At 39.7% G+C, this 10822-nt stretch overlaps 2 protein-coding genes across 6 annotated transcripts; one reads left to right on the forward strand and one right to left on the reverse strand.

Moving 5' to 3' along the window:
• Nucleotides 1-212: 212 nt before the first annotated feature.
• LOC147322932 (desumoylating isopeptidase 1-like) lies at nt 213-5690 on the reverse strand. 5 transcript variants are annotated; one of them, XR_015130691.1, is made up of 7 exons: nt 4835-5225; nt 4700-4721; nt 4516-4588; nt 4276-4385; nt 3771-3893; nt 3046-3178; nt 213-1643 (listed from the first exon to the last, which is right to left on the reverse strand). XR_015130691.1 is itself a non-coding variant. In XM_086302951.1 (7 exons), exons 2-7 carry the CDS (start codon nt 4863-4865, stop codon nt 3100-3102), a joined length of 438 nt encoding a protein of 145 aa, XP_086159077.1. In that variant the 5' UTR covers nt 4866-4869; nt 5673-5690; the 3' UTR covers nt 213-3099. The 5 variants fall into 5 exon arrangements, 4 of the variants coding, with proteins under 4 accessions (XP_086159077.1, XP_086159078.1, XP_086159076.1 ...); XM_086302951.1 differs by adding an exon at nt 5673-5690 and having other exon boundaries at nt 213-3178; nt 4835-4869; XM_086302952.1 differs by adding an exon at nt 5277-5294 and having other exon boundaries at nt 213-3178; nt 4835-4869.
• xrcc6 (X-ray repair cross complementing 6) lies at nt 5267-10754 on the forward strand. The gene is made up of 13 exons (XM_086302948.1): nt 5267-5409; nt 5818-5922; nt 6811-6923; nt 7037-7178; nt 7427-7678; nt 7890-8076; nt 8170-8356; nt 8489-8657; nt 9012-9173; nt 9390-9519; nt 9693-9793; nt 9880-9996; nt 10182-10754. Exons 2-13 carry the CDS (start codon nt 5850-5852, stop codon nt 10379-10381), a joined length of 1833 nt encoding a protein of 610 aa, XP_086159074.1. The 5' UTR covers nt 5267-5409; nt 5818-5849; the 3' UTR covers nt 10382-10754.
• The last annotated feature ends 68 nt before the right edge of the window (nt 10755-10822 follow it).

Raw genomic sequence — 10822 nt, forward strand, 5'->3', positions numbered from 1 at the left:
TTTCCTTTATATTTTGCCAGGAAAATGGAAATAGGTGCAGAAAAACTGTGTTTGTACAATTTTACCGAGGTTTGAAAGTTAGTACTTGGTATAAACACCTTTATTCTTTAACACAAAAGAAGCAAAACATGAAGAATTTAGAAGTGGGTTAAGATGCTTGATGAATACTATAGAACTGAAGAGAAAACATTTTAATAAAGTCAACAGAAAAGTCTTCAGAGAATAACAATTTTAATGGAAGATAGTATTTGAAAATGTCACACATTTAATAAAGTGCAGAGTTAAACATTTGCCTTGTGAGGTCTAGATCATCATCAATGATCACCCCAGTTTAAACAGCCCAGGATACCACCTATGATGGTTTAGATGTCAGACGAACATATATATTAATCGTTTTAAGACAAACATTTGTCTAAACCACGTGTGACCCTCTGCTTGTAAGCAAACATCTTTTTTTTTTTTTTTTAAAGTACATTTTCCCCCCTCAACAAATTCAGGTTCAATTCAGTGATTTTAGATTCACAATCTGAATAAACTAAAGACCTATTTATATTTGAATATAAGCAAAACGATGGCCTTTTTGAGACTTGTGCATTAATGATCTACGCAGGATCAGGATGGTGAAGGAGCAACAGGTTAAACAATATTTAGAGTAAACATGTCCCAAACACAACAATTAAACAGTTTGCCAAAACAGTGATGGAGGTAAGTGGTTGATACGCATAGTTTTCCTATGCCTGGTTTAATCATGCAAATATAAACAGTCAAATATGCATAGTGTATATGAAACAGTGCGTCTTTATAAACTGAGAAAACTCTAAACCCGACAAAGCAAATGAAAGCTGTAAAGCTGAGTGGTCCTGAATTTAAAAAATATATAATTCCCTGTGTTCATCAGATGTTCCTGGACGTGGCATTCTGAAGATAAAACTTTGGTCAAACGATACTTTTAAAGCCTGATGAGCCGGCAGAACGGGTTTAACTGAGCTGGCCTTGAAATGCATCCTGTTCTAATAACTACAGGAATACAAACAGTAAAAATAAACAAATAAAAAAGAATTAAGGCACCAGATTACATTTTTTCTCCCTCTCCACCAAGTTCCATGAAATTCAAGTTAGTAGTTTTTACATTATTGGGATGACGGACAGAAAAAGTGGAAACGATTTCACACACACACTGAAGAAAAGGCAGAACACAGCATGGCACGTTAAATAAACAAACTGACCGAAATGTGACAATAGACTAAGGAACAAATACCTCATTTTTGGCATTGGACTCAAATTCAGATTTGGATTTCTGCCAAAACAACTGAACTTAAAGTATCCTGTTACATCCTGGCACTTTGTGCATTTTGATAGCAATTTGTTACCAGCGTAACACAATCAGAGTCTTTACACCACCATTTTCAACATGAATATTTTTTGTAATAAAGTCTTAGAGCAAGAAGTATAAGCCTTGCCAGTGATCTTTAAATGCCACTAGGCACTTATTTGAGTAGTTCCTAAACTAATTTTATTTTAAAAAGTCACTATAAAAACTTCACATATAGATAAATATCAAAGAAAAGGTTTCCTTTAATTCCATAAATGTCAGATTTTAAATTGGGAGTCCTTACATGCCATCTCTCTGCCTCACAAGATCTCTGGAGAAAGACACAAAAAGATCTGCTGTCCATGAAAACTATTACAAATTCTCATTATCTGTGTGAATGATTAAAACAGAGACATCCTTTAGACACATTAAAACAGAAGGATTGGAAGACAAGGCCAGTGCTGGTTATGTGATGATAGTACGATTCATGGATTCTTCATCATTCGATTTTTTTGAGCAGTCATCTAACTATAATAAACTTTGTGACAGACTGCCACAATGACAGAGAGACATACTGGAGCACCTCGTGAGAGGATGACAATACCTGTTGAAAACGCCTCTCGTAAGTAGCAGTGCATGAGAGGATGAATCCTGCCTCTAAAATGACAACTTTGAATACTAATCCAGAGGATATGCATGTATAGTGATCCTGCTGACTAGTGGTGCAACGGATCACGGTTGATCCGTAATCCGAACCGATCCCACTCCACGGTTCAGCACGGACGTGATCCAAAGATTCGAAAAAAAAAAAAAAAAAAGTATGTGTATGGTCCGCGTGGTGGGTCTGTCAAGCGATAGTTATGGCCAGCGCTAGCGGTCAAAGTGGAGAAGCAGAGGAGTTTGCGGTATTTGCTGCCCAGTCCGACCGGGCTAAAGCTATTACAAAAGCTACTGGGGTGTTTAGCTGCAGACGGGAGGGCGTATTCCGTTGTGCAAAACAAGGGGTTTAAACTATGATCAACGTGCTTGAGCCACGCTATGATATCCTGTTCGCGTCAACTTTAGTGGCAAGATCGTTCCAAGCATGTATGAGCAGGAAAAGTTTAAAGTTACGGCTGAACTGTCCCAGGCATCTTCTGTTGCCCTAACTACTACAAATGGGTGGAGCTCCAGGGCAACGGAAAGCCACGTGACCGTGACAGCTCATTATATCACAGCGGAGTGCGATATAATGTATTATTGTAGGGTCTACCTTACAATATAAAGCACCTTGAGGCGACTGTTGTTGTGATTTGGCGCTTTATAAATACAACTGAATTAAATGGTAGATACAAAGACTGTACTGCCCTATATTGTACCAGAATTTTTTTTAAATAATTGCGTGGAATGAGTCTTGAGTTGAATGTTTTTAACCGGCAAAAAATACTTCAATAAGTAAATGTTAAATTTTTGTCTTTTTTCGCCGATCCAAAAATTGATCCGATCCGTGACTTAAAACCATGATCCGATCCGAACCGTGAGATTTTTGATCCGTTGCACCACTACTGCTGACCCAAGAAAACGTAATCTTAAACACGTTAATGTACACAAACAAGTATAAGACCCATTTTTAGTCCCCTGTCCACAGAGTTTAGCACACCTTCACCCCTCGCATACACCTCAGAGTATGTTGAACAACACCATAAAAGTCAATAACAATAAGTGATGGCTGATTAAATATAGAAGTGACTTGCCAGCCACATGCAGGGATGTTATCAGTTATCTTCTAAAATCCACGACTCGGTCTATCATTGCCCAGCCAGGTTGTTGCCTCCAGGATTTATGACCATGGAATCCAGGAAGGGACGGAGAGCCTGGCCAAATGGTCTGTGAGGAAATACAGCAGAGAGTACAGTTACATTACAAACCAAAGTATTAGTCAGTTATATCATACAAGAACAGCAAACACTTAATACCACAAGAGTAATCGTTCAAAAGAGACGCAGGATGAAATGATTGTACAGCATACATCTTTAATGTCTTTAAATAACAAGAATTGGGCACTTAAGTTTCCATTTATTTCGGATTTTTCTACAAACGACACCGGGTCAAAATTAAATCACTCACTTAAATCTTTAATAAGTGGAGCTGAAAGTTCTACGTGTGAAAAAGGCCAATAAATGTCTGAAAGTGATCACAGCTGACCAAAATTAGTAGTTTATTTTGGGCAGTGTAAAAATAGTTTTCTCATTCTCAGTGTTTTGAGTGTTTCTCAACCCAGGTCTCTAATTTTTGACAACTGTACATTCATATTGTAATGGTGTATTTAATACAACATTCAGGGTGCATATAATTTCAAATGCATTTTTCCATTTATATTTATTATCTATAATATAATTGATATTATTATGCATTTTTAGTATTTTGCCATCAGTATCAGCAGAGACTCAATTTGACTGCACAGAATTAAGAAGCTTACGTGGCGAGGATGTCAGATGGAAGGTCTGTGATGTACGATGGGATCTTTCTGCCTGTCAGGAATTGAGCCACTTCACTGCTGAAAGTGTTGCAGTTGTTCTCAAACAAGTTGTAATTGGCACCTCTGCAACAAATGAAGGAGGAAGTCAGAGGAGGGAAGAAGAAGGAGTTCAAAGCGCAGAGAGAGGGAGAGAGAGGTGCACCACAGGGTGGAGAAAAGCAGGTGAGTAGCAGGAAGTGATGAGACAGAAACATTTTAAATGCAAAATAATGAGGGGGAAGAACACTATATGTACATTTTAGCTCATTCCTAAAAACTATTATTTAGACTCAAACAGGGCAGTAACGCATGAGGCTTGTTCTGTGCATTCAAGCTATGCACTTAATTCTACTGGTGCTACTTAAAAACAAATCATTTGTAACTGTTTGGTTCAGTTGTATTTTTCCAAAACAACAACAACAACAACAACAATTATAATAATAAAGATCTCATCATCTTCTTTTACCTGTACTTGGACTCTCCCAGTGAAGTTAAATACTCCTTAAAAAGGTCTTCAGGCACTTCAGTGGAGCCCATATCTACTACAGAATCAGGCGGCCCCAACAAGGTGCCTCCCTAGGAGACAAACAGATGCACACTTCAGTGACTTGTCACTGAGATTCTGACACAAGTTTCTTGATTTTGTGTCTAGATCAAACGGCTTTAAAGTGCACTGTTTATATGAGAGGATGGTGCTGATTCTTACAGGTGGACAATTGGTGATGCCTGTTGATCCACCAAAGTAGTGCTCTTTCCCGTGGACCACAACACCCGTGTGCCTGTTAGACGCCAATGCATTTGTTTTTTAAACAGTGGTATTAAAGTACTTAACTGCAGCTCAGGTGCTCAGTAAGAATACTTTTTATAGAACTTTCTTTATGTAAACTCACCATATCCCATCAATATGTCTCCCTGTAAAGATAAAATAATTTAAATTACGATCAACTTTTTCCGCCCTTAGAAATCAACAACTTTCACTTCCGAAGCATCCCACTGAGTCATGACAGAGTTTGTCAGAAACTCACCCAGCATGGAAGCACTCAGCTGACGGGCCATCCCTCTGGACAGGTCATAAACGTAAAGTTTTACTGGATAAGAATCAGTTTGGTCCATGATAACGCAAAACGATTTATTCGAAACGACAATGCAGCTAACCTTCTAGAAAGTTACTTAGTCACTACAGAGTTCCCAGCTAGCTAGCTTCCCGGTGGCAAAGAAAAGTTTAATAAACCTTCTGGTGGTGGAACTGTGAGAAATAATAAATTCAGGCTACAGGCTGTTTAAAATGCTAGTAATAACTGTAAAATAAAAAAGTAAATGTAAAACCTAGCTCGAAGTTGCCGGGAGTCAATTCCAGTGCTGTGTCACTGTCTATCAACGATAACGCTACTGTCCTATCACGTGAACAGCAGGCTTCCGGCTTTAGGGTAAATAAACCCCGCGTTTTTAAACGGGATTGGCCAATACCTTAGATTGGCAGATAAACTGCCAATAGACGATAAGACATCCAGTAGGCGTTTGAACTGTGCTTGTTCACGTATCTGAACGCGCCAGTGATTAAAACTAGCCTGGACTTGTGTGCAGAAAGGAGAAGCACACGGTAAGTGATGGAATTCTCTGACGAAAACTGTGTATGTATTTCATTTATGTTGTAAGTTTAGGCTATCAATTTTCGTGCCTCATTAGACCCATAACATTGTTACATAGTTGGCTCCTAAATGGAAATGGCACGAAAAGTGGCTAATTACAAGCTAAGCTAGCTAACATTTGCTAGCTAAAGTTAAAAACATAGTTAATTAAACATTAGTAATGCGTTAACGAGACTGTTTTGAAATGCCTTGTCCTGTGCATAATAATTATTACCTGGTGAAAGTTGCACCATATGTTTATTTGTAGGAGTACATAGGATGCACTTTTTAAATACGCCACAGAAAAGCCTTCTGCCATTGATACTTTGTTTGAATCTAGTGTTGTAAATGCGGCAGTCTTTTATCCCTGGTTTTCACAGTAAATCCTGAGACGGGACTGAAGGCAGCACCAATGGCAGAGTGGAACGCCTACTACCAAAACGAGGATGAGGAGGGAGAGCAAGAAGAAGGGGAGCAGTCAGGGGGTAAAAGGAAAAACCGCTACTCAACGCTTATTTACACCGCTGTGCAAGTCTTGAGCCACCACTTATTTGTTTATATTTAGCTTCCTAAGAGCCCCACTTTGTTGTGTTTTGTGTAATAGCTTTCCAGGTTTTATGAAGGTCTTTCAAAGTTTTTCTTTAAACATTGGCTGCTTTCCCCCCTTTATTAACTCCAGTTCTTGAACCTGGCAATTTTCAGAGGAATGCTTTTAATTCTTAATTCACTTAACACTGACTTATAAATCATTCAGGTGTAGAAAGGCAACTAACAATAAAAGTTCAGCTGCAGAGTTAGGTGAGGCATCATCAATATGGAAGAACGGTCGTAAATCACAGCGGCATAGCTCCATATATTAAACGTCAGGGCTGATATAAGAGCATAAAATATAATACAACGTAGGCAGGTAGAAGTCAAGCCGAGCAAATGCGCCATCTTCCTGTCACAGTCAGGAAGTTTGAATGTTCTTCAAGAAGCCTGGAGAACTACTCCTAAAGACTACTTAATGAAATGACAAGAAACTTACCTTAGAGAGTTAGGGTTGTGTTGATGAATAAAAGTTGGCATACCAAATATTGACTTTCAAGTTTGTAAAATAGTATAAACTGACCTTTGTGAGAATACTTGCTTTATATACTGTATTTCCTTGTATCTTTGCACATGTTTCAATAAATGCTGCACCTGGCAAAAAGTCAAGAATTGAGGGGTGGCTCAGGATTTCTTAAATGATACTTTTGCTGTTATCACATTTTATTATCACATTTTAGTTATTAAAATCTACTTCAGCACAAGTAAAATGTTGGCATGTAGCATTGATACAAAAAGTGATACTGAAGTGACAACAGAATAAACCAGGTCTCCATCTTCAATAGGAGACTACAAAATTACAGGGAGAGACAGCTTGGTGTTCTTGGTTGATGCCTCCAAGGAGATGTTCATCAAAGGGGAAGACGGGGAACCCTCCAACTTTGATATGACCATGCAGGTGAGATGGCTGGTTATCTTTTTCTTTTGCTAGTTTTAATTTTATAGTAGTTATTTCGCTCTGCTTCGTATAGCAACCTTGTAACAATGATGGTTTGTGTGCTGCTCTTGTAGGTTGTGCGCACTGTGTACACCAGTAAGATCATCAGTAGCGACAGGGACCTGGTGGCTCTGGTTTTCTACGGCACAGAGCAGAGCAAGAACCCCAGAAACTCATTTAAGCATGTCTATGTGTACCATGATCTCAATGAGCCTGGTAAGATGCAGCTCTTTGAAACAAACACATAATTACACTTTATTTTGTTATTGTTTTGTTTCAAACACAAATGTAGGCAATCTTCTTATCTGCAGTTCTTTTTCCTCTTTTTTTTTTCTTTATTTCAGACCAAAACTTCAAAAGAGCAGAGCAAAGCTGCAGTCAATATTGGCTCATACTTCCTCAGTAGTTTGTAAACTGCTGAACATATCTTTCTTATACCCTTGTCTGTCTCTTGCTTTGGACAGGTGCAAAGCGAGTCCAGGAGGTGGATGCTCTGCGGGGGGAAAAAGGTGCCAAGCTGGCGGCAGAGACCATAGGCAGTGGAGAGACATCATTAGGAGATGCTCTGTGGTGCTGTGCCAACCTCTACAGTGACATCAAGCTCCGCCTCTCCCACAAGCGGCTTATGATTTTCACGTGCAGGGATGAACCACACGGAGGCGACAGCGTGAAAGATCGACAGGCTCGCACCAAGGCCAGTGATCTCAAGGAGACTGGTGGGTCTAAAAGAAGCTATTCACGCAAGCCCTTTTAACTGTAAATTTTATCACTGCCGCTCTGCTTTTATAATTGATTAACTTTACCAGCCTTTCGGGTTTCTATCTTCTGCTAATTCTGCAAGTTCACATTATTTTACTGAAGTGTGATGATTTGTTATCATTGGTAATTGTGTATGTGGGCTGTCTTCCCTCGACCTTCTTCTTTTAGGCGTCGTTATTGATTTAATGCACCTGATGAAACCGGGGGGCTTCAACATCTCGCTCTTCTTTTGTGACATTGTAAGTCCACCAGAGGATGAGAGTGAGATGGGGCTGCAGCTGCAGCCTTCTGACAAGCTGGAGGACCTCCAGAAACGGGTGCGGGCCAAAGAGCTGAAGAAAAGAACCTTGGCAAGGCAAGCAATGGCTTTCTTTGTCTCCATAGCGTATTTATTTACCTTTTCCTCTTGGCTGTTCTTTACACTGTCTATTCTTTCTGCTGTCTTTAGGTTAAACCTGTGCCTCGGGGAGGGCATAAATGTAGCCGTGGGAATTTATGCAACTGCTGTGGCAGCTCGCAAACCAGGTTCCATCAAACTTTACAGGGAAACCAACGAGCCAGTCCGCAGCAAAACTCGAACCTTCCACACCCAAACTGGCAGTCTGCTGCTGCCCAGTGAGATAAAGAAAGCCCAGGTAATGAAAATCTCGTGATCCCAATCGAAAGCAGTGCTATGTTTATTCCATTATTTGAGTGCTTTTTATTTTTATTTTTTTAAGATTTAACTTACACATGAAAACTCCACTTTATCTGTGTGTGTTGTGTAGTATTATGGTGGTAAAGAGATTGTGATGGAGAGGGACGAGGTGGATGCCATTAAGAAGTTTGATGACCCTGGATTGTTTCTGATTGGATTCAAACCGATGGAAAAGCTCAAACTGCTTCACCATATCCGGCCTGCTGTCTTCCTCTATCCTGAGGAGGATGAGGTGAAAGGTAGAACTGTGTGTGCAGTCTGATTTAATTCTAGGAAGGAAGAATAAAACCACCACAGTGTTGACTCTGGATATTTCTAAATATTTTTTCAAATAAAGGTCATAGTCAACTTAACTTAAGTTTCACTCATCTACACCCTGCATGCAAAGACTCTTTGTTCCAAGAACACTGAGTTAAAGCTGAGTTATTTGATAAAATAAAATAGAATTGATGATGGGTTTAAAGTAAAAGCTTTAATTAAATTGTAAGCAGCTATAAAAATTGTCTGTTCAGTCATAGTAAATGTGGATCTCATTGATACTGAATCAGATATCCTGTGATTTTTATTTATTTATTTATTTATTTTTACTCAAGGCAGTTCATGTCTGTTCTCCGCCTTGCTGAAGAAGTGCAGCGAGAGGAACGTGTTCGCTCTGTGCCGTTTCATCTCCCGCAGAAACTATCCACCTCGGTTTGTTGCCCTATTGCCTCAGAATGAGGAGCTCGGCGAGGGGAAAGTACAGATTACACCACCAGGTAATGTGGTGCTGGGGTCAAGATGGCTAATTACATTTAATTATTTTAGCTTCTTTAAGTGCAACTTCAGAGTCTTTACAGCTTTTAGCAAAAATAACTAAATTTTACAGTAATACAGAGAACTCGCAAATACATAAATATTACTTAAACATTTTAACTTAGTTGTGTGTAATTAACTGCAGTGTGACGCGTCTTGTCTGCTCATGACTTTACCAGGTTTTAACGTCATCTACCTGCCGTTTGCCGATGATTTGCGGACTCTGGACCCTCCGCAGTTTCCCTCGGCCTCACAAACACAGGTGGACAAGATGAAAGAGATTGTCTCCAAACTCAGGTTCAAATACAGGTAACTCTAGAGCCCTTTTTTTTTTTTTTTAACAGGGAAAACTGAGGAGTTATATCAAATTTCATAAAACTAACAACAAGAAGTACTCTGGTTTATAGCAGAGTCATGCATTTCCTTTTTTTGTTTTTTGCGTAACCACTAATATTATTTTCACACTCTGTAATGTCATGCAGGAGTGAAGGTTTTGAGAACCCAGTCATCCAGCAGCATTTTAGGAACCTGGAGGCCTTGGCTCTGGATATGATGGCTCCAGAGGAAATTGAGGATCTCATCAGTAAGATGCAGACCTAAACACAGATCCCAGTTTCCTTTTGTGGCTGCTAGAGTAATTCTGCTCATCGCGCTCTTTCTCTTCCTCAGTGCCAAAGGTTGACCAAATAGACCAGCGTCTGGGTCCTCTGGTCCAGGAGTTCAAAGATCTGGTCTACCCTGCCTACTACAATCCAGAGAGCAAGCCAGCTGCCAAACGCAAAACAGGTCAGAGCATGAACCATCAGTGAAACTACGTAAAGTTATGTGCTAGTATGTGTTGTGAATTACATCCCAAGCAAAATGTTTCCAGGTAGTCAGATTGACTTATATTAATAACTTGCATCATTCAGTAGTTCGGGAATTCTGTGATTTGATAAATCTGATTATTCTTTTACTCCATGAACTCGCAGCTGATACTGGAGGTGGAGCTGAGAAGAAGCCCAAAGTAGAGCTGACAGAAGATGAGTTGAAGGCCCACGTGCAGAACGGCACTCTGGCAAAGCTGACCGTGCCCGTTCTAAAGGACGCCTGTAAGCAATTTGGGGTTCGAACCACTGGGACCAAGAAGCAGGAGCTGATAGATGCTTTGATTGCCCGTTTAGGCTCATGAGGAGTCTACACCAGTCTTAATCCACAACAGCTTTGCACAAAGTTCTGGTTAATTTTTGAATCTGTTTGAGCAGTCATCATGTATGGTTCCTGTGCTTGTTTTAAACTCGCTACACGGCCCTCACATGGACCAGACGCTGTGTTTTCCCGTTGGGCTTGATTAGATAAGAATAGTGTGACAGCCCCATTATGTATAAATACTGTTTGAATGTTTTAAAAAAACTGTCATTCTGTTGTGATCAAGCACTCACTCCAGTGGTGTTTGAAATGATAAAGAAGTCTAGAAGCATTGGAATACACTGATCTTATAAATACTGTAACTAGTGGTGACACTTGATGGCGTTGCATTTGCATTAATAAACTGTTTTATACTACTCACCTGATTCCTTTTATTTACATAATCACGCAGGTTAGTTCACCGTAAGCTGCATTTCTAGTTCAT

Source organism: Aulonocara sp. 'chitande type north' Nkhata Bay, linkage group LG8 (genome assembly GCF_057382095.1).
Source record: "Aulonocara sp. 'chitande type north' Nkhata Bay isolate Kocher_YH1m ecotype deep benthic linkage group LG8, A_spYH_male_GT1.1, whole genome shotgun sequence".
Lineage (NCBI taxonomy): Eukaryota > Metazoa > Chordata > Actinopteri > Cichliformes > Cichlidae > Aulonocara > Aulonocara sp. 'chitande type north' Nkhata Bay.